Source organism: Apiospora aurea (genome assembly GCF_038362705.1).
Source record: "Apiospora aurea strain CBS 24483 chromosome Unknown utg000001l_segment0_segment0, whole genome shotgun sequence".
In the NCBI taxonomy this organism is placed as follows: Eukaryota; Fungi; Ascomycota; class Sordariomycetes; order Amphisphaeriales; family Apiosporaceae; genus Apiospora; species Apiospora aurea.
In genome coordinates, this window is record NW_027117388.1 from 7,640,777 (window position 1) to 7,667,656 (window position 26,880).

Genomic DNA, 26,880 nt, shown 5'->3' on the forward strand with positions numbered 1-26,880 from the left:
CGATAAATAGTATCCTATATATTTTTACTCCGAAACGATATAAAGAGCCGAATATAATTACCCTATTTAGGATAAAGAAATACTAATAGTAATAAAAGCGTTTAAATACTAAAGAGCGGAATTAATAAAATTATAACGATCTTAACTATTTCTTATAATTATTAATCATGAAACACTTTAATATTTCGGTACTAAACGACTATTTAACGTAAAATAAACGGTTTAAACCGATATATTATTACAGTATAATTTTATAATTACTTATAAGCCGAGGGGAGAAAACGTCCTCGTTAACGCATTTTTAAAAAAACGGGTAATCTTAAAACTTAAAAGGATAAAAAAAACGCCCAACGAATTATAACCCTATTTAAGCTAGCCTCTTTAAACGTTATCTAAGCTTTAAAAAAAGCGCGTTACCCGATTAAAAAAAAACGAGCTTTTAATTATACTTAATCGAGGAGCTACTTAAACGTTTTAAATATAAACTTACCGATACCCTCTTATACGAGAATACTATATATCTAAGGTTAAAAACATATAAATAAAGAGCCCGAGAAAATAAAATATAAAGATAAACTATTAACGGACGGTTTATCTTATTCTAAGGCCGCCTCATTATACTTAATAAAGGCGACTTTCGGACCCGTGTAATCGATAAGGTTTACTTTTAAACCTTTATAGTACACTTAAAAAAACAATAAAACTAGGCGGTTAATATAAATAAAATACTGGTAGCTAAGATTAAATAAAAATTACGATATATTCGTAATTAATTATATAAAATATAGGCCGAATAAGGTTCCCCGCGATAAAACACTAGGCCTTTTACACTTATTACTAATTCTATTACGACCCTAGGACGCTATCGCCGTAAACTTTAAAACAATGCTTAAAAATAAAAAAGGGGAACGATAATATTATACTAATAATCGATAAATTAAAGAAATAAATATAAAATATCGCTTACCGAATAATTATTACCGTAGCCGAAATAGCCCGACTATATTATAAAAAACTATATTAAATATATAGCTGCCCCTTAATAATAATTTTAAACCGAGGACCGTAGTTTACTTCCGCTTTTATAAATAAAGTATTAAAAATTTTAAAAATTAAATAAAAACTATCTTCGGCAGGTTATTTTTAAACGGCGGGATAAGCCGAAGTAACGATTTAATACCTCGAGTAAAAATTACGAGTATTTATTAACCATTTTTAAGACGATTAAAACGAAGCCTTACCGGCTATAAATGCCGCCTAGGCTACGTTGCCCTAAAATTTAATAGGGTACTCCCCTTACGAAATCGAAATAGGGTTCCCTATAAAATTTACCTGGGATTAAAAAGCTAGGACTAAAAAACATAACGAATTTAAAGAAACGCGAAAAGCTTAGTTAAATAACCGTATAGAATTAAATAAAGCGAATCGTTAACTATTATAAAGTAGCCAGAGAAAATATAGTTAAAGCTTAATAAAAAATATATAATTACGAAAATAAATATCGATAGTAACCGGATTTCGATATCGGGGATCGGGTATTTATTATTAAAAAAACCTAGTCTTTTATAAGGCCTACCGATAAGCTTAATTATTCTTTAACCCGATAATACTATAAAATCGAATAAAAAATCGGTCACTCGTATTTATTAAAAATCTTAAAAGAATAGATAGGTTTTAAAGTTTTTTATATAAACCGATTTAGGAAATACCCGAATAACTTTTTAATTAAATAAGCGGCACGAAACCTTAACGGCGAAATAATCGAACTAAGCGAAAAAAAAATAGGAGGTATACCGTATTACTAGCTTAAAGATTTATTATCGGAAATTATAATATTAAGTCGAATAAAAAGGATAAGATCTCGATTTAACCTAGTATTCCGCAGAGAACTTTAAAAATACGGCCAAGTAATTATAAACCTATTACGAGCAAAATCCCGAGGCTTTTAATCCCCCGATACGTTTATAGTATTAGCTATAAGCGGCCGAGAATAATACGTTTAACGAGCTACACGAAAATAATAATAAACCGGCCGCCCCCGAAAAGAGAACGGTATAACGAAAGGGTTAAAAAAGATAATAATTTAAATAAAGGAATAAGTTTAAATAATTATAGTACTAATTTTTTATTTAATATATCTCGGGACGAGCTATTTTAAAAAGGGGGGTAATATTACGGCGCATTTAAAACAGGCTTTTAATAGCCTTACTAACCAAAATAAGGCAAGGGTATACGAGAGATGGCCCGAGCGCCACCTAATTTTTCCCCACCTATTTAAATAAGGAAATCGTCCCGGTAAGGCTAGACCTTTTCCTTCTTTCCCTATCTTTTTCGGTTTTCCATAATAAAGCAATAACCTGTAGCCTTGCCTCTCGAATTACTATAATTGTAACAGCGAGTTTAATTTAAAAAAAGCTTTTATTATTAAAAAATCTTAGTAATTATAAAACGAGAAAGTAAAAAAGAAACGTTTAACGCCCAATAAAAGTAAAAATAAAAGTTCGTCGAAATAAAAAGTAACCGATAAAAAGCGCTATAGTGTTTACGGCGAAATAAGTTATAATACGCGACTATATAAAAAAAATATAAAATTAAGCGAAGAATTAAATAGCGAATAATTTTAATTAATTTTAAACGTTAACGTAATCCACGGTCGAATTAAACACACGGTCGAATTAAACACTCGAAATCGTATAAAAAAACCGTCCGTGCGTAACCGTGCATTTCAATGAATTTTTATTTAAATTAAACCGGGGTTTAAAATTTATATTCGATATAAAATATATAATAATATACGATTTTTTATTTTTTTTTTAATATATTTAAGCTTATAAACTAAAATACGCTAAAATAACCCCTGTAAATTTAAATATTTAAAATTTATTTTTAAATAAAATAATTATAAAAAGTTTAAAAATATAATATTATTATATGCTTTATAAAAAGTTTAATTTTTAAAACCCGGTTTAATTTAAATAAAGGTTTATTAAAATGCACGGTTACGCACGGACGGTTTTTCTATACGATTTCGAGTGTTTAATTCGACCGTGTGTTTAATTCGATCGTGGATTACGTTATAATTAAATTAATTTATATAAAAAGGTCGAGAAATAAAAAAAGTACGTCGTTAAGTAATATACGTCGCGTAGTAGTAAACCACGTTAATTAATTTTTTATTAACTTATTATCTCACTTTATAATTATTACTTCGTTTCTTAATTAATTATAATATAGTGCTAGCTTTTATTATTATAAACAGTATTATTTAATTATTTATATATATAACCTAGCTTATATACTCACAATGCTTTCTCCTAAAGTTATCGTTACCCTTACCCTCAGCATCCCATCCCTGCTCGTCGCCATAGCAGCGTTTTAAATCGCCTATTTAACTTACACGAGACAACCCCCACCATTACCGGCGAGCCGCACCATGCCCTGGCCGCCCTCAGAATACCCACTACTTGCCCCGAGCGGCGGCTCTTGGGCTAGCAGTGGGTACTCCTCCGTGCCCTAAGCGGCATTCCCATCAGAAGTTCGACCGGTCGTCTGCCGCCGCCCGGTTGAGCTGGCGTGTTGAGGTGACGACGCGGACTTACAAGTGCACTTACTAGGGGCTAGTTAGTGTGAGCATGATGCATCTACATAAACGAGATAACATACCCTCAACTTTCACTAATGCATGCACAGGCAACACGGTAAAGAAAAAGTCTGCATCGGCGGTTGTTGAGGCGGCGGAAAGTGTAAAAAATCTTGTTTCCGCTTTAGAAAGTGAAGCTCAGGAACTGGGTACTTTAACTAGCGTGAGTTGGTTGGCCGCTTCTGTGGCAGTGGCTGTTACTGGATAGCCACAGTTGGCTGTAGTGGAATGTATGAAATCGATGGCGTGGTGGGGGTGGGTACTGAGAACAGTTCTGGGATCAGTGTGAGCTTTGTGTTTGTCGTGCATCTTCATCAGAGGTCCTTCGCCCTGGGGTTTTCCATGGGGCAGACACGGGTTATCGAGTTACAAGGGGGCGCTCAAACCAGTTAGCAAGCTTCCAATTACATGGATTCTCTTCTATCGTCACTACATGACTAATAACCAGTCCCCTAGCATTGATGGCGAAGGCGCTGCTTTTCGTATGATATTTCCGTTCAATGATCAACAAGCCGGCTTACCTAGTGTCTAGTAGAATTAACCTTAGAATGAGTTGTTTTAACATGACTGAATTATGCGATTCGTTAGGTACTGTCAGGAGAGTAGCGCATTCACCATGAAAGGGGCATGTCATATCCCTGAGCACGAAGACTGGGACTGTGCATTAGCTCCAGCAGCAAAATTCAAGCAGACATTCTCATATGTTCATGAAGATTGATTTACAGGTAATGTACATAGTATTATGCCCACTCACGCTCAGTATGTCGTGTGCGACATGAGAGATAGACCATCCACCGCCAACACCACCGAACCACAGCTACTGCTACAGTACTCCTCTCCTCAAACATCATTCCGCGATCCTGGCAACCTCGGAAAAGGGGGATTTCGTCCTCATCTCATTTCATGCATATACATGCCGCTGCCCTGCGCCCGCTTTCAAAGATGCTTCCCACGCCCATCAACAACTTGATCAACCTATAATCAACAACAAGGGAGTAGAGAGATCAAAAACAGTAGGAGGCGCTGTTCGTTTTTGCGGTTTGCTTCCTGGCCCCTCCTCCCCTAAGCTGGGCAGATAATCGTAGCACACACCACACCCCGTTTTTACGCCGGCCCCGGCATTGTTCATGGGCCATGTATCGTTTCGTTTCATATTAGTAGAGATTTTTCGTCCTTCGAGCAGAATCTTTTTATTTCTTCTCGCCGCCAGTAGGCAGGAACCAGCCGGTCAGCGACCCCTTCATGCTGGCCATGGCCTCGGCCTGGGCCTTCTCCTGCATCTGCTGCTCCTCCTCGAGCCACTTCTTGCCGTTCTTGCGGATCTCCTCCTCCATCATCTCGTAGTTGCGCTGGCCGCGCTCGCGCGCAATGTCCTGCAGCATCTTGCCCTGCGCGAACGCCTCGCTCGGGTTCACCTCGCCCTCGGGCACCACCATCATGCTCATGTTGCTGGGCTTCAGGCCGAGCATCGAACCCAGCGAGGCCATGCCCGACTTGTGCTTGGGTTTGCGCGCCTGGAACTCCTTCTCGAACTGGGCGCGCGCGATGGCCTCGCGACGCTGGAACTCGGTCGGGATGTGCTTGCCGTCGAAAGACTTGAGCACCTCGCGGACGTCCTTGTACTGCATGGTGTGGACGTACTCGAGGAAGGGGATCAGCGAGACGAGCTCCTTGTCCTTGGGGTCGCCGGTCCACTTGGGGAGAACGATGGCGTTCTCGGGCTGGTTGCGCACGTGCCTGGCGTTGGTATCGACGATGACGACCTTGGACAGGTCACGGTTGAGGTAGGACAGATCCTTGACGATCTCGCCGTCCTCGTACTTGGTGGCCTCGCGGAACAGCGGCCAGACGATGAAGCGGAAGGGGTCCATCTTGCGCACCAGCGGCTCGCCCATAGCGAAGGGGACGGTGGTGAAGAGGACCAGCTCGTAGTACTGGCTCAGGTAGTGCAGGAAGTAGTCGGCGCCGGGTCGCTTGGCGATCCTCCAGCCGTGCTCGCGCGTCCACTCGCTGTGTACCAGCATATCCTCCAGACTGATGCACAGGGTGTAGGGGCGCTCGAACATGGGGTCGGGGTCGGGCAGCAGCTTCTCGAACGTGGGCTCGTTGTAGTAGCTCAGGGTGTCGCCGGTACGCGCGCGGAAACGCTTCCACCACAGGCCGGGGTACCAGCCATTGGGGATGTCCTGGTGGGCCGGGGCCTCTTCCTCGTCCCAATCCCGGCCCAGGAAGGCGACACTGGCGACGGCCAAAAACAGGGCAGCGCCATAGGCGTAGTTGGCCATTTGGTTGCGCCGCCGGTCAGTTGACGAAACGTATGCGGAGGCGGGGAGCTCGCCCTTGCCGCGTCCCCCGCTCGTGGCGGGTTCCTCCTCCAGCTCCTGCAGTGCGGATTTGTTGGTGGCGCCCGCCTTTTCGAACTCGAGCGTCGACGGGATGCCCTGGGTCAAGTCGGGGAGGTTGAAAGGTTTTTGAGGTTCTGTGGTTTCGGAGGAGGGCGCATCGTCGAGCTTGGGGGCGGACTCAGCCTCGAGCGGGTCAGGACCGTCGGTCAGAGGTTTCGAAGTCGACTGCGGGTCGGGAGGTTGTTGTGAAGAATTTGATGGCTTGGGGCTGCGCTTGTCTGCCAGACCTCGCATCCATAACGCGGACGAGGGGGCTGTGATTCTGGAGGCTGCCGGCGTCCGCAGAGCTGTCCTCGTGAAAGCGGGCGATCGCGCCGAGCGCAATAGAGCTCTCGACCACATGCTGGGTAGGAATCTGGTCGCACCAATGTCCCCAAGACAAGCCGGTGTGGGATTAATAAGAGATTGGAATCCGTCCAACCCAACAGAAGCCGAGCTGCCAGCTGACTGTAGTTCTGGCGTAGAAGAGAAATTGGGGTGGTGTACAAAAAAAAGAGGTTGCGTCAGTCAGTCAATTCGGGTTGGCGTTGCAAGTCTACGAGCTTCTGTCCAGCTCTCCCTCCCTCTAAATTTTATTCAGCCACAGGCCCCGGTCTGGTTGGTTAGTTGGGCAGATAAGCTAGTGCTGCCACCCGCTAATCGGCGGGCTTCAGGCCTCTGGGCCTGTGCTGCACCTTATCGCTCGATGACGATCGTACCATCATCAGCCACAACCCTCACGTCATTCCACTTTCTCCCCGAGGCCGTTCAACATCTTCTTCTCCAAACAGATACTGTGTACGCCAAAATTCGTAGGTGCATGGTAATCAATTGATTCTCAGGACCAGTGGGATGATTTACAATGGGCCTGAACAATTCGATCCGCGTACATGTAGCCCATCTGCCCATTACTCAGGCAAGATGACGAGAATTGAGTGGCAAGTGTCGGAGGTGCTACTCTTCAAGCTTTTCAGCGGCCGAGAGCCTCCAATTGTCGCCCGTCGCCCAATCGCGGCCAGTAGGGAAATGCTAAAAAAGAACGGCCCCGCCTTATTTGCCATCATCTGACCCGCTCTGCCAATCACCGACTTACCCCAGACTTTGGACTTTTGCCGTACAAAGGGTCGAGATTGCAACTCAATCTATTCACTTTTGCCTCTTACTCATCTGTCACAACCTCTTTCCATCGTATCCTGTCCTGTCCCTTATTGAATCCTTTCCCTCCTCTAATCCATTGTGCCTCCTGGAGTTGAATATCCGCAAACCTGCCGAATACTGTCGACACTGACGCTGGTGATTGCGGCTTGACTGTCTCCGCCGACACTCCCACCTATCCCACCCAGACCCCTACAACCATGGCTGCTAAGGGAGCTGCGTTTTAGAGGGTGGTTGTCATTCGTTTGAGAACATCGCGATGGCACCACCCTCGGCATGCCTCGTTCTGTTCCAACTTCAACGACTACACTAGACACAAGATTCAATCAAGCAACTCCAGATACATCCTACGCGATCCGTATCGACCCTGGGCTACTACCTCCGATAAGGAACTGGCCCCACCATCATTCCACCCGCGAAACCGACCGATTCATCGTTCACCTTCGCCGCCTGCATCCAACACCTAGTCAGTACATACTGCAACTGCACCCACATTCGACAGCCGCCATGCGACGTCCCTCCACAGGAGCGAAAGGCTCGCGTGCCTCTGGCACCAAGCCCGGCCCGACACCCGTATCGTCCTCCAGGAATGCGACGGGGGCCGAGTCCGACCCAGTCGCGGTCCTGGCTCTCAACATCAGCGACCTCACCATCGACGTGCCGATCGAGAACGCCCCCAAACCGAAGCGCCGACCCATCGTCCCCTTTCGCTTCTTAGATCTGCCCTCCGAACTGCGGATCAAGGTTTACGAATACCATTTCGACAATTTCGGCGAAATCCTCGACCTCGATTTCGAGAACTACAAGCGCTACCACAAGAGACTCGGTCTTCTCCGGACATGCCGCCTCGTCTACCGGGAGGCTAGCTATGTATTCTACAGCACACACCCCGTGCGCCTCTTCCCCATCTACGGCAAGTTCTTCAAGGCCAAGAAGCCCCTGCTCGCCCGGATGAAGCCGAACCAGCGCTCCATGATCAACACGCTCGAGCTCCGCCTGGGACCGGGATGGAACCGACCTCCCCGCGGCTGGGTTGTCAATGAGGGGCTCGGCTTGAAGGACTGCGTGTCCGCGCGCCGGGTCAAGGTCTTTGTCGAGTGCGACCCCTCCAACGAGATGTTCAAGGGGTTCCGCCACTCCGATGGCTTCTACGAACGGTTCTCGCGCGAACTCTTGGCCGCCGTCCTGGATGATCTGCCGCAAGCCGTGACGGTGGAATTTGACGCCAATCCTTCGGTGAAGAAGAACGGCGCCATGATGAAGGCCCTGCTGGAAGCCACCACCGCCAAGGGGTGCGACCTGGCCTGGGGCCCCGAGAAGGGATGGGACGACGGCGAGGAGAAGGAGGACGAAGTCAAGATTATCAGCTATGGCGAAATCGGCTCGAGAATGGCTATGAACGCCCATGTGCTGATTGACTCGAGCCACTCCGGGGAGCATGGAACGAGCGTTTTGGTCCTGGCCTAGGAGGAGCAGCAGTGACTGCCCCCTCGGATCATGGAGGCACCGGCCATCAAAGGGCCAAAAGAGGATACGCGGTCTATAAACTAATTGCTTTTCACGGGAGTTGATACGACTCGCCACGTTCACGAGTTATGTGTTTTGGAAGTGTAGCGGACCACAGGACACTCGTTGGACGGTTTACTGCCAGGAAAATGTTTTAATGTTACTTTGCCCAAGCCCAAAGACCTGTATGACTGACCTGTCTTAGAGGTGTACACGCATGCACACTAACTGGATTGCCCCTCCAATTGGCTTGTCGTGACTATCTTCATCAACGTCTTGTGAAAGACACTACGGCAGTCTTCTAGGCATTCCAAACCAATGGCCGAACTGCCTGAAACTTTTGAACTTTCCCCAGAACTCTGGGGGCATTCGAGTTATCGCAATGGCGGCAAGGTCAAATGAAACGAAGATATATGTATTGACCCGTCTCTATGCTCCTCAACTCTGTCTCCCCTGCCCCCATTTACTTAACATGGAATACGACAGCCAACGCCACGAAAGAAATCCGAAACCGCGCCCCACGGGCAACTTCCTTCCTCGCTCTACATCCCATAAACACTGAGCGGCCTTGGACATGAGAACTTCAAGCAGGGTCTTCTTGCCCGGGCCACCTTGCACATCCGTCGTCTCCCCGTGGCCTCATCGCGGTAGTAGTGTCGACGGCCTTGTGGTAAGGACGCTGGGGCCCCACGCAAACGATGAACTTCCGATATCGACTCGTAGAACCGGCTCGCCCGTTGAAGATTGACGGGAGTGGCCGCTGGCGGAAGAAAGGCTACTGGGGCCAAGCGCCCCTTCCAGTCTCGCGTTGACGTTGAGCAGATGACCGACTCCCCAGGCGTCCCGTGTCGTGTCCGCTGCGTGCTGCGTGCTGCGCCACCCCCGGCTTGGCTTACCGGGACGGCTGAACAGAGGTGACACTGTAACAATGAGCTAAAAACCGGTTAGATCTACCCCCAACGGTTAATTTTAGCTGCTTTTCACCCTATCGATAAGATCAATGTACCCTCATCGTTAACCCTCGTCGGAGCCAGCTTTCGAGCCAGCCTTTGAGCCAGCTTTCGAGCCAGCCTTCGAGCCAGCCTTCGAGCCAGCCTTTGAGCCAGCTAAAATCGACGAGCCGGCCAAAATCGACGAGCGACCTAGACTTCGCGTCGATCGGAAGGAATTGGCATCAATCGTACACAATCAACACATTTCCACGACGATGGCTTGGTGACGATGGCTTGGTTTGGTGACGATGGCTCGAATGCTGCGCATGTCGATTTTGGCTCAAAAGCTGGCTCGAAGACTGGCTCGGACGATGGTTGGCGACGAGGGTACATTGTTGCTTTTTGGGGGCGCATAAATCGGTGTGTAAAGGGTGTGGTTGGAGTGAAAAATAGCAAAAACCCATTGATTTTAGCTCATTGTTACAGTGTCACCTCTGTTCAGCCGTCACCGGGCTGCGTGTCTTCTGTCGTCTGTTTAGCCAGCTGTAGCTCAGCGCCTGTTGACGGCGTGGTTGAGCGAGCGAACCATACTTATGCGCCGACTGCTATCCTGCATTAGAGAAATACCGGAATAAGCAAATGTGAAACACTCCATGAATAGATAAACAGATTAGTTACCCATCGACCATGCAGCCAGGTATCCCGCTATATCCCGTTGCGGGAATCAAATTAGCGAACTGTATGATCCAAGAGCTTAGTCCAACTTACTACCAGTGTGTCCCATTTCAGCATGTTAGATAATTTTGAGGTCTCTTATTTCGCATTCCCCGAGAGACTCGAGTACCCTTTCTAGTTCTGTTGGTTTGACCACAGGCCAGCCTCGACTGACCTCAAAATAGCCTATTCGAATAAACCTTACTCCATCATCCGCTGGATGGGCGATTAGTCCAGTAAGGAATCCTTTGTCTCGTAAAATAGTCACAGGTTCCCATCTGTAGTAAAAGGTCCCTATGGGTATGAGGACACAGTCTTCAAAATCAGACTGGTTGAAATTCTTGAAATCCAACTCAACACGAATCTGCTCGCCCCTTCCGGGACCCTGGTACACCATCGCGGTGCCATTGCTGAGGGGTCTCCAGTCCCCAGACCTTGCCGGATACACTCGTGTTCTGACCCGGAGTGAAGCACTTTTCAGCTCACCGCACTTATCGGCTCCCTTGGGTACACATTCTGCGCTGAGCTCCTGGCACACGCTGACAAAGTCGAAACTCAAGAGAAAGTACCGCACTTCGCCATGACCCACCCAGCTCCATGATGGACCTATGCATGGGTTGGCATTGTTAAAAGAAGATAGGAGAGTCTCGAGGGAGTTGTGAGCAGGTTTGTAGCTGTACCAACTAAGACCACGCGCCAAATCCTGCTTCCATAGTCCGGCAACATAATCGTCCTGGAGTAGCGAAGCGAAAGTGTGTGCAAGACCTGATAAGGACGGGAAGGCATCTGTCCGCCTCGTCATTTGCCGATCCCCATACTTGTTCGCCACCCTTTGGATCCATGCATGGTATATTTTCGACTTATCACCCATTCGATGAAGCTCCTCTAGCTCGAAGGGATCCCGTACGGATGGAATGGTTTCATGGGATGATGGGATCGGCGATGCAGAATGCTCCGAATGGAGATACTGCCCGCAGTTAAAATTCAATCCGGATGTAGTGAAAAAGAGTAGACGCCTAGACATCATTTTTTCCTGAAATGTCCATGCCCGCGTGTTCCATTTGCTGTTCGCCAAGCTGAAAGGGGCGTGATAAAAACGTATATGTTCGTAGTTGCAAGACCATCGGATGGGCTGGAAGAAGTAGGTGCCGGCTGCCCCGGACGGGTCAGATACGGGATCAGTAGGGACTTCGATCGGTGTAACAAAGTCTCGCTGTAAGTATCCTTCCTCACAGGAAGACGACGATGCGGCACAGACAGTGAGATAGGCGCCGCTGTATATCTTGCCCATGACTTTTGCCTGTGATTCCCAATCATTATGATCTCCCTGACGAATGCATAACGCGTCGATCCAGACGTAAGGGATCGTGAGAGCCTTGGCCAGCTCTATCGTATCTTTCTGCGTGGCTGATAGAATGTCTTTGGAAAAGCCTTCTTTGAGTGCCTGTTCGGTGTCGCACGTGAGCATGAGTTGTGTTTTACCTCCCCAGCAGTAACTCAGCGCCACGTATCTTCGGTCTGGCTGCGGTTCCTCATTCGTGGGCGCGTTCAGTTCGACTATCCTGGGGCGCTCGCTTAATGCGTCCACTAATCTAGTTGGTGTGAACTCGGGCGTCTCGGTGTTATTATAATGCAAGTGATTTGAGCATTTGTTCAGAGAACTCCGGATAAATTGTTTCGGTTCTCCTGCGAGTACTGACGATTCGATCGGAGAGGAAAGATTGTACGATCTTGCGACCTCTCCTGTTACCAGAGCTTTTGTTTAGATAGACAATAAATAAATAAAACGAAATACGAACACTGAAAAAACTTACGTGATCTAGAAGATACCGGAAGGAACACCACGACTCGAAAGATTGAGGATTGACAAATTTCGATTCGCAGAATTCTCCCTTCTTGAACTTTATCATTTTCATCGCTTGGAGCCCACCATTTAAACTTGAGCGTGACAGAGATGTTTGCCAAGGTACCGAAGTCCGACTTTACCTCCTTGGACGTCAAAGTCGTCTTGAGGAGTTGGCAAAACTCGCATCCAGTCTTGCTAATAGACTCCTCTAATCCCGGGAATAAAGGCCATTCATCGTCTCGCTGATGGTCAATGACTAAAGTAAGGTAATATTCGTCTACTGGTATCCAACCATTAGTATCCGTTGGGAGTCGCAAAGCCGGCCGACAGTCGTCGCACAGAGTCGCGACGCCGTTGTTGGGTAGACTCATTTTCCAGTACGGGCTGGATGCACGGATAAGATACGCCGAGGAAGAGCTGGAAGGAATCCTACCCGTGCAATATTGTGCGAGTTGCTTTGTAGAGAGACTGAGGAGCGTTCTTACGAAGGGGAATTCTCTGTATATCTCGATTGAAACACACCCGGCCATGCGCGCGCCATAAGGCATCGTATGGAAGGCAGACGTGGGGGCTATACAGGCGGGCAGGTTTTCGACTGGTCCATTCAACTGCCGACAGTTACCTGTGTGACCCTGGAGCCTCGGGTTTGGCTTCTATCCAACGTTGGTTGGGTCCTGCTGCAGTTCGCTTACTCCGGCCTCATCTTGGCAAGAGGCAATGCTACGCCCGGTTAATAGCACAGCACTGGGGCACGATAATGATCAGCGGACAAGCACTTAGACATTGCTTCAATTGCGTGACTTCGAATTATGTTGAGACCACGGTTGGTACGCATCTGTTGGTGTACACATGTTGGTGCCTGCCTGCATGCTTCAGCCTGGGCTAGATCTCTCGTCGCCACTTGAAGGTGATGAGTGTGGTTTTCTTCTTTCAGATTATCTCAAAATCCCTAGCTCCGTGTTGCCCAAAGATCTCCCGAATCGCCGCAATGTCCTGCTCCGACGACTCGAACCAGGCCGTGAAGCGACCTATGCGAATGAACCTTGCCCCGTCTCCCTTCTCGTCATCATCATCATCGACCGGGTGGACAATGAGTCCGGCCAGCTTCCACGACTCGTATTGATGGCAGTAGTAACTTGCCATGAGGATGAAGAGGCAGCCTTGGAGTGCTTCTGCGTCTTCTGCTTCTTCCCCCTCTTCTCCTGCTCCCTCTTGTCCTTCTTCTTCTGCCTGGTCCTCCCCACCATCGCCATCGTCGTCTTCGTCTTCAGCGCCAGTCTGGAAATCGAAAACGCACCGAATCGAGGGACCCCGCGCCTCCCGCCGCAGCCGAAAGTCCACCACCGTGTCGTCCTAGTACTCAGCCGGCCAGCACCCGAGCGCAGCCGGGTACGCGCGGGCCCTCACATGAAGCGAGGCGCTCCGCAGCTCGCCGCACGGGTCGGAGCCCTTGGGCATGCAGACGGCGTTGAGCGACTCGCACTCGTCGACGAAGTCGGGCATGTAGAAGCTGCTCGTCTCCTGGTGGACGATGCCGCGGGCGACCCAGGTCCACGAGGGGCCGATATAGGATGATGCGGTTCCAGGGTCGCTGTAGTAGGACACAAGCGACTCGAGGGTGCCGTCCGGCTCCTCGCACTCCCATAGCAGGCCCGACGCCAGCCTCTTCGCCCACAATCCAGCGACGTACTCGTCCCACAGCAGCGGCGCGAACATATGCGCCAACCCCGACAGCGAAGGGAACGCGTCCGTCGGGTTCGTGGTCTGGCGGTTGCCGTACCCCATAACGACCCAGTACACCCACTCCTGGTAGATCTCGTCGGTATCCTCCATTTTCAATATCTCCTCGAGCCCAAAGTTGTCCTTGATGGAGTACTTGCCGACCTCGGCGAAGGTCTCACGCTCGAGCGCGTGCGGGTACTCGGCGCGGTGCACGCGGTCGCCGCACACAAAGTGCATGCTCGACGTGGTGAAGTAGAGCTTGCGCGCCGACATCATCATCTCCTGGAACGTCCAGGCGCGGGTGCTTCAGTGGCTGTTGCCCAGCTGAACTGGCCCCAGTTGTTGCTGCTGCCGTTGTTCGTATTCTCCTCATCATTGTCATCGTCTCCATTATTCTCCGCGTCTTCGGAGCGGAAAGACCACATGAGCGGCTGGAACGTGTACGTCCCCCCTTCCGCCCCCGACGGATCCGCCACCGGGTCGACCGGTATTGTGATGGGAGCCACGGAGCTGCGGTCCAAGTACCCCTCCCCGCACGACGCCGACGCCACCGAGCACACGGTCAAGTACGCCCCGCCGTACACACGCGCCATGTTCGCCGCCTCGGCCTCCCAGTCCGCCCGGTCCCCCTGCCGGATGCACAGCGCGTCGATCCACACGTACGGCACGGACAGCGCCCGCGCCAGCGCCACCGTGTCCCGCTGCGTCGGCGCCAGGCCCTCTGCCTCCATCGAGAAGCCGGTTTTGAGCTCTTTCTCCGACTCCCGCGTGAGTAGGAGCTGCGAGGCACCGCCCCAGCAGTAGCTCAGGGCCAGGTATCGCCGGTCCTCTTCTTCATCCAAGGGCGCGTTGTTGAGCTCGACCATGCGGGGAAACTCGCCTCGGACGTCGATTAGTCTAGTCGGGAGGAACCCGGGCGTTGCTGTCGTCTTGGTTTCGGGACGCGAGTGTTCTGCGCATTCGGCCAGCGTGGTTCGGAGGAACTCGACCGGCGCCCTTTCCAGAGCCGACGATTCGACCGGTGGAGGGAATCGGCGCGACTTCGTCACCCCTTCTGATAGGGGGATGTACTGTTCAGCCATACCGCTTGTGTAGAGAAATAAAGTTGCAAAAGAAAAGAGGGGAAAAAAACCAACGAGAGAGAGAGAGAGTGAGAGAGAGAATGAAAGAAACAGATCATCGCCGATGCAACTAACTCACCTGACCGAGACGTCACCGGGAAGGACAGCACGAGCAATCCCTCGTCGAACGGCGGCTCCACCTCATACTCCCAATCATTATCCCAGACCAAGACTTGGAAAAGCCAGCCGGCGACCGGTTCGTCGTCGCCGACTTGCGCTTGCTGCGCCAGCCACCGCACGCCCAGCTTCAGCGCCCCGACCCCCGTCTCGTCGAGCCACCGGCGCGCCTCCGCCGACGCCAGCGCCGTCGTCGCGAGGAACCGGCAGAAGTCGCAGCCGGTCGCCTTGATGGAGGCGTGTAGGGCCGGCAGGGCCGGCCATTCGTCGGTGCGGGTATAGTCGGGTGCCGAAATACAGAAGTCCCCGGGTGTGTGTTGCCAAGGGGCAGTCGTGCCGCTCTCGGTTCCGGGCCATTCTCCTCCCGCCTCCGGCTCTGTCCTCTTTGACGGCAGACAGGGAAGTCGCAGGGCCGGCCTGCACAGCTCGCATACCACCGCGACGCCGTCGCTTTGGTCGGAACCCATCTGAGCTGGGTTCTTTGGGCGATTCGATTGAGGTTCTTCAACGGCTAAACTTCGATTCGCGTAATTCCGATACGTTATACAATGTTATATAGTCTGGAGGCGCGACAGAGATCAAGGACCTTTGAAACCAACCAATACGCGACGCATAGTGAAGGAGGCGAGAGTCGCTCAGGGGGGCTGATTGATAAAGATATATATGTCGAAAAGCACACCACAGGCGGGGGTGACGGTGTTGGGATCGGCCAATTCCAAGCTCGTCGACCTGCGTAGTTCGGAGACGATGTAACGGGGCACCGGGGCCTCCACCGAGTCTTGGTATAGTGATTGTGTGTGTGCCAAGTGTAGTGAGATCGCTAACACCCATCACTCAAGTAAGCACTAGCCTCGAATGAATAGACATCGTGGGTCGTACCCTTGGTTCGATGCTTGGTCAGTCCTTGGTATTCATTAAGTCGCTTGTTAGTGGACATACAGCTGGTTGTCTTATATCACTGACCATGTCGTGCTCGAGTCATGGTTGTTGCGTGTATATGTGCATTTGTGTCTGTTCTGTATGACCACCTCAATACAGGCCCAACTATGAACCACAAACATGGCTAATGCGTCCCCTGTCCCTTTCTTCTGTAAAGCAAATCCTCATGTACCGCACGCAATGCAATCTATAGCAGATGGCTTGGATCAAACCCCGAAAACATAAACGCCGGTCTGGTTTCCCCCGGCAACTCCCCCAAAGACATCCGGAACACCCCATGTGTAGTGGTAAAAGCAAATAGTACCGCCTGCCTTTCGCTCATGATTCTTTCAATGTCAAATATGCCTTTTCCATCATCTCGTCATCATATGCTTGATCTCTGACTCAAGTCGCACAAGTCAGGAGGTTTAGGCGCGAGCGCCAAATCCGAAAGCCGCCCGCACTCTGCGCACAACCTCGCCAAACATGGCATCCCGCCCATCCTTGGTCCGCTGCACCGCATCGCGGTTCTCGCGCGCGCGGCGGAGGAGGTACTTCATGCACTCGCCGGTCGAGCCCCAAACAATGTACTTGTACGCGCGCGTCTTCTCGATGCCGCCATCGCGGACCAGATCGCCCTTCTTGACCGCGACCAGCTCGCACGACACCTCGTCGGCCATGCCCTGCAGCTGGGCAATGGCGAGCTCGCGTGTACCCTCGTGCGCGGGAATCGCGTCGCGGATGGCGCGGGCGCGGCGGACCGAGGTCTGGTTGTGGGAGCCCAGCACCAAGGAAACGAGGGGAAACGACTCGGAGGGAGCCGACTTGGTAGACTCGGAGGGAGTCAGGACCGTGTTCCACTCGCGGCGAATCAGCGCCTCGGAGATGCCGTCGTAGCAGGCGTCAGTGTCCTCCTTGGTATCGTGGATGATCTCGCGGGGGTCAGAGCCCAGGTAAGCGCCGCGCACGAGCTTGACACCCAGCGTGAAGTTGTCCTTGCCGGCGACGGCCAGGTGCTGGGCCAGCGTGGCCGGGCACGACTTGAGGTAGGCCTGGTAGGTGCCGTAGATGAGCGCGTGGCCGGGCGTCGTGTTGTACTTGCGCTGGTACTCCATGGTCCAATCATCAATACCTCGCTGGACGGCGTCCTGCTCAGCATCGAACAGCAGCGGCACGTCGCGCTCGCGTGCCAGGTCGCAGATGGCGTCGATGGCAGAACGAAGCTCCTTGGGCGGGGGAAGGCGGTTCTTGAGCGCGTAGAGCGCCTGGCGGCCGGCGCCGCTGAACTTGAGCGCGACAAAGTCGCCCGGGCTCGCGAGGCGCACCGTCTCCATGGTGCCGGCGGCCCAGGGGACGACCTCGTTGCGGACGCACTCCTCGGCGGCCGCGCCCGTGGGCAGACCGTCCGACTCGAGGCCCTGCTGCTGCTGCTTGGTCAGGACGACCTCCTTGGCGTAGCCGAGGATGACGCCGGTGAAGCCGATGTTCTTGAGGCCCGAGATGGTCTGGCGGACCTCGGGCGCGCTCTCGCCGGCGCAGAACTGGGCGTAAAAGGTCTTCTTCATGAAGAAGCGCAGCAGCGGGTTCTTGTCCGGGTTCAGGATCGGGTTGCTCGTGTGGGCCAAGATGCCCATGACGGCCAGCGAGGGCGGCAGCAGGATGCGGGACGACGAGACCGTCGTGGTGAAGAGTGTGCGGATGACGGTGGAAAGAGGGAGGACGGCGAGAGGTGTCTGCTTCATCGCCATGGCGTTTGCATCTTCAGTTGCTGCGGGTGTGATGAGGTTGCTGGTGGGCGATGCCAGGGAATCCGCCGCCGATGGTGGCGCACGCCGTTTTGAAGAGGTCTGCATTCCCCTTCGCTGATGTGTTCTATTCATGGTCGTCGTCATTCTGTGCATGGCCATGACCCGTGTGACTAAGAGGCCGCATGATGCCGTGTTTGGCACTCTTCGGATGGCAGGCACGACCGTAGGTCCGCCCAACACCGCGACTTTGGACATGATCAGTAATACGTTCTGTGGTCTACAAATGGGGGTAGAACTCGAGGTGCGGAGTAAGTAGGAGTAGGAGTAGTAGTAGTGCAAAGCAGTCTGGAGATTATGGATGGTCTTGTTCTGGTGGCAACGACAAAGAAACAAGGACTATGCCAGCTGACGAGGAAGATGCAATAGTAGTAATGACGACGACAACAATGGGACTGGAGAGAGGGCGAGCATACTGAATTGGCAGACGATGCTATCCAACCTAAATAATGCTCCTTACTCAGGCATCGAGCAACATCGGGGCGGGCTTTATCTCCGGTTTTCGCAACGGCTTAAGGTTGCAGGTGATGCTGCGCCTGCGGTTCATCAAAGTGTGCTACCGGTTGCAAGCCAAGGCAATGCATGGTAGTAGGTGCATAGGCAGAACGCATCTCCCAGATACCCGATCCATCCAGCGTTCTGGGCCAACGAGAAGCCGTCCCAATGGAGGCTATGACACGGCGATATGGCCCTGCTTATCGGTGGGATCGCGTAGGTGGGGAAATGAAGAGGGCGAAATGCCGCCTATAGCCGTCCAAGGGGGACTCGGGCCTGCGCAGGGCACGCAGAGCACTCAGGGCATTGGCGAATAAGCTTCGAGGCCGTCCGGTGGCCGCGGCATGGGCACTAGCCCCCAGCTGGTCGCAGCGCAAAGCAGAGACCCAGGAGCGCAATCTAGCTCAACCATCCAAGCCATCCCGCAACGGCGCGAACTGAAGCGCGTGCGTAGTCGGCCTAGCCCGGCGAATGTGCTATCTCTGGCGTGTCTGGCTGCTGCTTCGTCCTGTAGGTCACTCTCTAGCCCGTCTGCTTGGCGGAGCCCCTTCGGCTCAAGGTTGGAGAGACTCGGCTCAGGGTGGAGCAGGGGCCCTGGTTTGACACATTTTGGTCTCCAGTCTCCTTCACTATTGTGACATGGTGGGGGCACGAGCTCCATCGCACTCGAAGAACGACTCGGCTATCGCTGGCGAACATGAGCATGCACTGAGCTAACGAGACTAAAACGAGGCGGCCGTGGAAATTTAGTCGCATCCCTCGTGAGCCGCAAAGAAATAGATTCGGCCGTGGCTAGATGGGATATCGCCCCCCTTCGACTAGACAGAGAGGGAGAGAAAGTCCTTGGTCGGAATATTGGCGAAGCGCCCAGAAGGAACAAAGACAGACACCGCTAATTGTCGGGTTGGAAAGCGGCCAACTGAGGCGACGCAATAAGCTCCCACGGCAGGCTTGGCACGGGTAAGCTGCAGCGGCACTCAGCAGTGTCGTGGCGCCTGACTCGGCCGTGCAGGACTGCAGTGGTGTCTCGAGTGGTTCCGATACAGGGCAGAGAAAGCAGGTGGTGTAAGAGCTGGGATGGGGCGCTCGCCTAGCGACGGAAGAATGTCCTGGCACACTAGCCGCAGATCCACGTTGTGCATATCATTTAGTCAAGATTGCACCATGACATTTTCATGGCGCATATCATCTCAGACCAATTCCTGCTCTTCCTTGGTCGTGCTTCCTCCGAGGTGCCTGCGCGCGAATTCGACGTATCCAACCGGGCGGCCTTGGGCGAGGGAGAGCAGGTCCTGGACGCCACCGTACGCAATGCCGAACATGAGGCCTTTTCGTGCTGTCCTCGCCGTCTCGGAGACGGAAAATCGGTCTATTGTTCGGGGCAATCTGTTAGTATGGGCATCGCATCGCATCGCATCGTACCGGATGGCGTGATGCAATTGCATAGGCATCGTACGACAGAGATAAGGAAAAACGTACTCAGAAGACTGAAGCCGCCGGCGACAGCCAGACTAGCGCCGACCGTGTTGAACAAATCCTTGGAGCCCCTGTAGACGTCGAACAGATTCTCGGCGCAGAACATGGCGGCCGTCAAGACGCTCATGCGCATGCCCGTCTTGAGGCCCTCCTTGATGCCGCCAAAGGCCAAGTGGTAGTTCTTGCTCTTGTGATACATGTACCAGCCGGCCGTGGTGTTGGGGAGCTTGTGGGCGTGCTCGGCGCGGAAGCGTAGGCCGGCCATCTTGCTGCCGTAGGAGAGGCCGAGGGACATGCCGAGGGAGAAGCCGACGAAGGCGGCGATGGGGATGCGCAGGAAGGGCGGCAGGGACAGTCGGGAGTTCTTGCAGAGCTCGTCGTAGTCTTCCTTGGTGAAGGTCGGGCGTTGCAGCTGCTTGCCGCGGGTCTGCTCGACCCGTTCTCGTATGAGCCCCATGTTGCTGGCTGGCGGGCTGGCTGGACGAGGGAATTGTTGCTGTCTGAGGGCGAGTCGAGTGTCAGCACGATGTTGCGTATATATCGCAGATGTGGATTGGCAAACGACGAAAAAGAGTCTTGTAGCCGAACAGCCTCTTCCTCCCATTGGTTTCTGCTTCTCGGTGTTGATTGGATCTTCCGGGCTTGGGAGAGGGGCGCACGGGCCCCCAGCGAGAATTGGCGGGCAAGCGGCAGGTACGTAGCGTTTGTACTGGCTGTACTTGCTGTACTTGCTGTTGCCCGCACTAAAGCACAGCGGCAGCTGCAGGCACTCAATTCCCTTTCGTCTGCAATATCACGGCTTCACGTGCTTTCGTGTCCAGCCTGTCGCGCGTTTGCATTTCCTCGCTTGATCATCACTAGAAGTTGACCCGAGTCGAGACGAAGCGACATCATCAACACTCAGCCGTTTCGGACCGCAGTCGCAACAAACATGGTGAGAGCAATCGCCCCTCATGGCCATCAATTATACTAATCAATTTGTACAGGTTCAACGCGACAACGTCACGGATGTGGACATCACCATCCGCTTCAAGCATGGCGTCTGCACCGTCTTCCTCTTCGTAGACCCCATGTCCACATTTGCCGACGTGTCGAGCGAGCTGCTGGAGGTCCTGCAGGAGCGGTACCCCGAAGGAATCCCCATCGCCCCCGGGCCTGCTCCCACACGGGCCGACGACAACGACGAAGAGGCCAAGGGCCCTGCTACCGCATTGCCCGACGATGCGTCCCAGATCGCCTACGCGCTGCCCAAGTCGGCGTCGGATCCCACGCAGGGCTGGAAGCCGCTGAAGGTCGGCTCCTCCGACACGCCGGTGTCCAAGGGCGTGAAGGACGGGGCCATGGTTGCCTTTGCCTTCAAGGACGACGACGGCGAGGTCGATTTCGAGGTGCACTTCCCGACCTACGATGACGAAATCGAGGAGGAGATGTAACGGGATGATGTCTTATGACTTACGAACGAGGGATTCGGAGTGGTTACATGGACGGTTGCTCATGGCCATGTGGTGCTTTCATAATTATACCTGTATTCGCATGTGCCCGCATCACAGTAGATTGTGTCCTGTCAATTCGGCTTATATCGCAGGAAAGACATACAATTGCAGACAACTTCCCAGGATATGATGTCATGCCTGATTGTGGTACCATCGGCCACGAAGAAAAGGGGCAGCCTGGCTGTTCTCTGTGGAGGGGGCGGGTTGTGGCCTGGTAGAAGCGATTGGCTTAGCGATGCCCCTCCCCTCATCGCATCGAGTTTGGTTCCAAGATTTCCAAAGCCACGCAATCTTGGTAGAATGGAGCACTCAATTGACTTTATTGACTTTTGCATCAACTGCTATTTGGACGAAGAGAATTCCGACATTTACGAAGCAAGAACACTAACTCTGTGTTGAATGCAACCAGACCACATGCGGTGCGACCCCAAGGCCGTTTATTCTTGGATCAGGGGGGCTGTTGCAACATGTCAGTGTCAGTGGCGGGTCGGGGAACACACGTTTTCAAGTCCGGTCCCCTATTTTCTGCAGCCATCGAGCCAGCCATAAGCGCCTGTCGGTAGTAGTAGTGAAATTGATGGCCCAGTCCACAGTCCATGGTCCAACTTGGCCTGAATTTGTTCCATGTGTATGCCTTCACACCAACCTGCGATGTTGTTGACTTTCCTAATCTAATTCCTCTACCCACGCTCCGCATCTGTTCCCCCGCGACAGGCGAGCTCTCCAAAAACATTCTTTTTGCATAGTTTTTGGCTTTCGTTTGGCCTACCTGCCGGGTTCATTCTGTTGTCATTTTTCCATTTAGAGTTTATCTTGCCTGTGCTACTCAAGGTCGGACTTTTTCGGCCTCACATGCCGCCGTCATCTACATGTCCCCCGCGGCTCTCCTTCGCAATGCCTTGCGCCTGCTCGTCCCTATATGCGTAGCCTGCACCGTCTGGCTCTACCTCTACCCGGTGTTCCTGGGCTGCGCCTTTCCCACACCCGCCGACCGACCCGATCCCTCGACCGCCTTCCACTCGACCCTGCGCCAACATGTCGGTAGCAGCAGCACCAAGGCAGCCGACCTTGCGCCCTTCCGCCTGCTCGCCCTGGGCGACCCCCAGCTCGAGGGCGACACCTCCATCCCGAACGCCTACCGCGACTCCTTCGAGCATCTGACGAAGGCCTGGCGACACCTCACCTTCCAGACGCACCACGCCTCGCTGCGGTGGCGCATTCGCCAGGCCCTGCACGACCTCGTCGACTTTTACATGGAGGACATCCCCGACACGTTCGAATCGGTTAGGAAACGCATCGACCTGTTCGGTAACGACTTCTACCTCGCCCACATCTACCGCACGCTGCGCTGGTGGGCGCGCCCCACGCACGTCACCGTGCTCGGCGACCTGCTCGGCAGCCAGTGGATCAGCAACGACGAGTTCGCCCGCCGCAGCTGGCGCTTTTGGAACCGCTCCTTCGCCGGCGGCGAGCGCGTCCCCGACGACGTGGCCGCCTACCCGGCCAGCGAGTACGACGTGACGGGCAATCTCGGGTCCGACCACGCCAACGACACCGTCTGGCAGCGGCGCCTCATCAACATCGCCGGCAACCACGACGTCGGCTACGCGGGCGACCTGACCTACGAGCGGCTGTCGCGCTTCGAGAGCGCCTTCGGCAAGGCCGCGTACGAGCTCCGCTTCGAGCTGCCCGTCACCAATGCGACGCTCAACGCGACCCTGTTCGACGCCGAGGCGAACCCGGACTCGACTCGGCTCATCCCCGAGCTGCGCATCGTCGTCGTCAACGACATGAACCTCGACACGCCCGCCCTGATTTCCGACCTGCAGGACAAGACCTACTCGTTCGTCAACGACGTCATTAACACCGCGTCGGCCGTCGAGTTCCAGGGCCAATTTACGGTAGTCCTCACGCACATCCCCATGTACAAGCACCGCGGCATCTGCGTCGACCCGCCGTACTTCGACTTCCACCCCTCGGAGGAGGGCGGCGGCGTGCGTGAGCAATACCAGCTGTCGGCCGACGCCTCCAAGGGCTTCCTCGAGGGCATGTTCGGCCTGCACGCGAGCCCCGACGCGCCCGGCGGCGGACGGGGCCGGCGCGGCGTCATACTGAACGGGCACGATCACGAAGGGTGCGACACCTGGCACTTTGTCAACCAGACCGACGACAAAAGCCCCGAGGAGAGGAAGTGGGACGTCCTGCGCTGGGAGGACGCCCAGGCCGGGGGCGTGCCCGGCCGCGCCGGACACCCGGGCCTGCGCGAGATCACCGTCCGCAGCATGATGGGCCAGTACGGCGGCAACGCGGGCCTGCTGAGCGCCTGGTTCGACGAGGAGACGTGGGAGTGGAAGTACGAGTTTGCCAACTGCGCCTTGGGGACGCAGTACCCCTGGTGGTTCGTCCACGTCATCGACCTCATCGCCGTCGTGGGGTTTGTGCTCTACGGGGCCTTGAAGGGGCTTGCTTCGGCAGGATACGATGTCGACAAATGGCCTGCGTTCATGGGGCCTGCATTTGCGACGGGAAGCGAGAAGACAGCACATGTAAACGGCAAGGCGGAGACGACAACCCTGAATGGGCACGAGAATAAAAATGGGAGTGTACATACGACGAATGGGGTGTTGAAGAAGACGTGAGATGAGGGTTGATTGCCTACGGCCTTGGGATGGGATTTGCATAGCGAAGGGGAAAATGGGGCGGCGAAGTACTAGGGTTTGGATCTGTATCTTATGTATATCTACGAAATAGACGTAATTAACATGCGGCACGTTCAAAGTTGGCTATATCATCGGCATGGGAGTTTGGTCACTCGGCGAAGAAGTACTTCAATCCAAGTCATGTAAGAAGTTACAGTTGGAAATCCAACACGACCACGTCGATTCTTCTCTCGTCTCCTGCCGGCGCGACCCCTTTTTTATTTTCCGCGTACCGCCTGGTGAAGACGGAGAGCATGTTGTCATGGTCGAGGCGGTAGGTGTCCACGAGCGGCTCGGTGAGTGGGAACTGTTGTTGCGCTTCGGAGGAGCTGAGGCGTTTCCAGACGAGTTCGTACGCGCTGTATGTGCCACTCTTGGCGGCTTTCCAGATATTGAGACCACCGTCGTTACTATCACCACCCCCAGGCAGAATGAAGTACAAGTCGTCACCCCGGCTCACCGCCAGGCGCCCGCGCTTGCCGCTGACATAGCCGCACGGCAGCGGGCGCGAGGTCCAGGTTTTGGTGGTGGGGTTGTGGTAGTAATGCTTCCATCTGACTATGCCTGCCTCGTCGCATCTAGCATCTGCCTCCGAGGAGCAGCAATCCCGATTCAACACGTGTACGCCCCCGTCGCGATCCACGGCCTGGGCCTCCTGGTTCGTCAGCCCGGAGCCCTTGGGGATCCGGAACGCCGTCACGCCCGGCGAGGACGGGGTGATGCTCTCGCCGCGGCCGAGGTCCGCGATGACGTCGCCGGCGCCGTTGCGCCAGATTTGCCCCGCCGGTGCTGCTTCTGCTGTTGGGGCAGGGGATTCCGGGGCCGAGTACGCGAAGCACAGGTCCCGGTTGTTGGCGGCCGAGTTGGGCCCCGCCTGCTGCTTGTGCTGCGTGTCGGCCGGGTCGTCCCAGCCCGCGTACCAGACGAAGTCGCGGTAGACCCAGGTCACGTACAGGGTTCCGCCGCGGGCGTCGAGGCCGTGGATGTAGGGGTTGTTCTGGATGCCTTTGAGGAAGGGTGTGGTTGCCATCACCGCAGTAGCATCAGCAACAACATCGCTTTTGTTGTTGCTACTGGCAGTAGACCGAGAAGAATCCGGAGAACCAAAGGGGTAATAGGTGCCGCGCCTGGCAGAGTAGAGGTACAGATGATCGTCACCGAGCCCGGCCTTGCCCGTGCGGAAGGAGAACCAGAGGTCGGTGCCCAGCCGGCCGAAGCGCGGGTAGGTTATGTCGCTCAGCAGCTCGGTATGTGGCAGGGACGACTCGAGGCCGGGGAGGTGGTGGAGGGTGGGTGTGAAGTGTTGGGCCGACCAGGTGAAGGATGCGGGGTCTGTGGCGAGGTGAGGGATTGAGTGTCGGTATCGCAGCTGGTCGCAGTGGTGGTCATAGGAGAGGTGGATCGTGCCGTCGCCGGGGCAGATACCGAGCTTTATTATTACTTGAAGTCAGACTCAACAGTGCTTACTTCTACTCAGCGCTACCGGCGTATTCCGGGAACGCCTACCTGGACTGTGTTGTGCCCATCGTCCGTCGTCTGCGGATAGTCACGGAACACCAAAGTCTCCCATTTCCCTACGGGCAACTTCCTCCGGGACAAGTGGACATATAGAGGCTCCCGACTGCTGCCGTCCGACCCCTCGGCGCCGCGAGAGTCAGTGTAGAAGCACGCATACTGCCAGCCATGGAAGGACTGGATGGCATCCTGCTGGAAGGCGTCGCCGTTGAGGACGTGCTTACGCCACGATGGGTCGGCCCCCAGAACAGAAACTGTGGGCTCGAGGAGCATTGTATTATACAATTTGCTGGTGTCGATCGGTTTGCTGCTTCATGGCTTATGACGAGTCCACGGGGCTAAACGCTTGCCCGCCAGAGGCTTCCGGTGCGTCACTCCTTATCTATGTATAGAAGACCTGCATGTAGCTTCTCCTCATCTCTGTCAAGTTTCGCAGGGGATAGCCGGTATATGCCCTGTCCACTATACCTATCCCCAACCAGTTTCTGTTCACTCTGCAGCGACCTGATCCACTCCTCCGCAGCACACTGTCGGCGATGATGACACGAAGGCATAGTCCCCTCATTGCTCCACGAGGTACAGAAACAGAAACTATGGCAACAATTGACAAAGCCGTCGTGAATGCCTCGAGCTCTCAGCCGGGGTATTCATGTGCCGACGTTGGCGAGCCCACTTTCCCTCCAGATTCTGGGCCATTTTCCCCATGTTCCCCAATCTTCTCCTCCCACCATCCCCATCCCCATCCCCATCTCCCCGCATTACGGCTAAACAGTTCGACCCACTGCAGCCAGCGTATCATCCTGGATGCTAGCCACACTTCATGCCCTCGAAGACTTCTGGTTCAATGGGATTCTTTTCCAGGCTCTGTCGTGCATTTCGGGCCTATGTTTCCGGATACTTGACAGAATCTTCCATAGAGGTTGCCCTCCCTTCCTCGCCGCTGGTAGACACGGATGCGTCCCCCAAAACGAGCGTACTCCGGATTTGTCTTTCTTCTCTTTCCTTGGTATTGCCTGGAATTATCGCCGATAATAGCCTGGCCGTAAAACGCAGTTCCCGCTACCCCGGATTCTCTGAGCTGACAAGCTTGAAACCTTGTCTCCTCCGCACCCGAATACATCAGGGACCTCTCACCAACCAACCAACCCACCCATCTCTCACTCTCACTCTCACCCCACCCACCATTGATGTATTGGCTGGCTGCTACCACAGGGTCACATTGCTGCGATGATCTCCCAACTCTAGTCTTTCCAAGTCTGGTTCATCTCGCTCATGTATAATATTCCATCCTTGGCCACAGAGAGACGGGTGCTGGCCTGATTCGAGCACTCTCTTTGGTGGA

General features: G+C 53.4%; 11 protein-coding genes across 11 annotated transcripts; 3 read left to right on the forward strand and 8 right to left on the reverse strand.

The window, feature by feature from the left end:
* Positions 1-4,830: 4,830 nt before the first annotated feature.
* PG986_002343 (HAD-like domain-containing protein) lies at positions 4,831-6,387 on the reverse strand (the record flags this gene model as incomplete). Its single annotated transcript, XM_066838565.1, has 1 exon — positions 4,831-6,387. The coding sequence occupies one exon, from the start codon at positions 6,385-6,387 to the stop codon at positions 4,831-4,833; it is 1,557 nt and encodes a 518-aa protein (XP_066707458.1).
* A 1,299-nt stretch (positions 6,388-7,686) lies between these two features.
* Positions 7,687-8,646, forward strand: PG986_002344 (uncharacterized protein; the record flags this gene model as incomplete). The annotated part of the gene is made up of 1 exon (XM_066838566.1): positions 7,687-8,646. The coding sequence occupies one exon, from the start codon at positions 7,687-7,689 to the stop codon at positions 8,644-8,646; it is 960 nt and encodes a 319-aa protein (XP_066707459.1).
* Positions 8,647-9,324: 678 nt separating this feature from the next.
* PG986_002345 (uncharacterized protein) lies at positions 9,325-10,010 on the reverse strand (the record flags this gene model as incomplete). Its single annotated transcript, XM_066838567.1, has 2 exons — positions 9,325-9,618; positions 9,870-10,010. 2 exons carry the CDS (start codon positions 10,008-10,010, stop codon positions 9,325-9,327), a joined length of 435 nt encoding a protein of 144 aa, XP_066707460.1.
* Positions 10,011-10,410: 400 nt separating this feature from the next.
* Positions 10,411-12,548, reverse strand: PG986_002346 (HET-domain-containing protein; the record flags this gene model as incomplete). Its single annotated transcript, XM_066838568.1, has 2 exons — positions 10,411-12,086; positions 12,146-12,548. 2 exons carry the CDS (start codon positions 12,546-12,548, stop codon positions 10,411-10,413), a joined length of 2,079 nt encoding a protein of 692 aa, XP_066707461.1.
* A 559-nt stretch (positions 12,549-13,107) lies between these two features.
* PG986_002347 (heterokaryon incompatibility protein-domain-containing protein) lies at positions 13,108-14,172 on the reverse strand (the record flags this gene model as incomplete). The annotated part of the gene is made up of 2 exons (XM_066838569.1): positions 13,108-13,530; positions 13,585-14,172. 2 exons carry the CDS (start codon positions 14,170-14,172, stop codon positions 13,108-13,110), a joined length of 1,011 nt encoding a protein of 336 aa, XP_066707462.1.
* Positions 14,173-14,174: 2 nt separating this feature from the next.
* PG986_002348 (uncharacterized protein) lies at positions 14,175-15,604 on the reverse strand (the record flags this gene model as incomplete). Its single annotated transcript, XM_066838570.1, has 2 exons — positions 14,175-14,950; positions 15,100-15,604. The coding sequence occupies 2 exons, from the start codon at positions 15,602-15,604 to the stop codon at positions 14,175-14,177; spliced, it is 1,281 nt and encodes a 426-aa protein (XP_066707463.1).
* Positions 15,605-16,483: 879 nt separating this feature from the next.
* PG986_002349 (proline dehydrogenase) lies at positions 16,484-18,058 on the reverse strand (the record flags this gene model as incomplete). Its single annotated transcript, XM_066838571.1, has 1 exon — positions 16,484-18,058. One exon carries the CDS (start codon positions 18,056-18,058, stop codon positions 16,484-16,486), a length of 1,575 nt encoding a protein of 524 aa, XP_066707464.1.
* Positions 18,059-19,545: 1,487 nt separating this feature from the next.
* PG986_002350 (uncharacterized protein) lies at positions 19,546-20,288 on the reverse strand (the record flags this gene model as incomplete). The annotated part of the gene is made up of 2 exons (XM_066838572.1): positions 19,546-19,724; positions 19,835-20,288. 2 exons carry the CDS (start codon positions 20,286-20,288, stop codon positions 19,546-19,548), a joined length of 633 nt encoding a protein of 210 aa, XP_066707465.1.
* Positions 20,289-20,762: 474 nt separating this feature from the next.
* On the forward strand, positions 20,763-21,264 carry PG986_002351 (uncharacterized protein; the record flags this gene model as incomplete). The annotated part of the gene is made up of 2 exons (XM_066838573.1): positions 20,763-20,765; positions 20,818-21,264. The coding sequence occupies 2 exons, from the start codon at positions 20,763-20,765 to the stop codon at positions 21,262-21,264; spliced, it is 450 nt and encodes a 149-aa protein (XP_066707466.1).
* A 929-nt stretch (positions 21,265-22,193) lies between these two features.
* Positions 22,194-23,963, forward strand: PG986_002352 (uncharacterized protein; the record flags this gene model as incomplete). Its single annotated transcript, XM_066838574.1, has 1 exon — positions 22,194-23,963. One exon carries the CDS (start codon positions 22,194-22,196, stop codon positions 23,961-23,963), a length of 1,770 nt encoding a protein of 589 aa, XP_066707467.1.
* A 211-nt stretch (positions 23,964-24,174) lies between these two features.
* PG986_002353 (uncharacterized protein) lies at positions 24,175-25,811 on the reverse strand (the record flags this gene model as incomplete). Its single annotated transcript, XM_066838575.1, has 2 exons — positions 24,175-25,452; positions 25,530-25,811. The coding sequence occupies 2 exons, from the start codon at positions 25,809-25,811 to the stop codon at positions 24,175-24,177; spliced, it is 1,560 nt and encodes a 519-aa protein (XP_066707468.1).
* Positions 25,812-26,880: the final 1,069 nt, after the last annotated feature.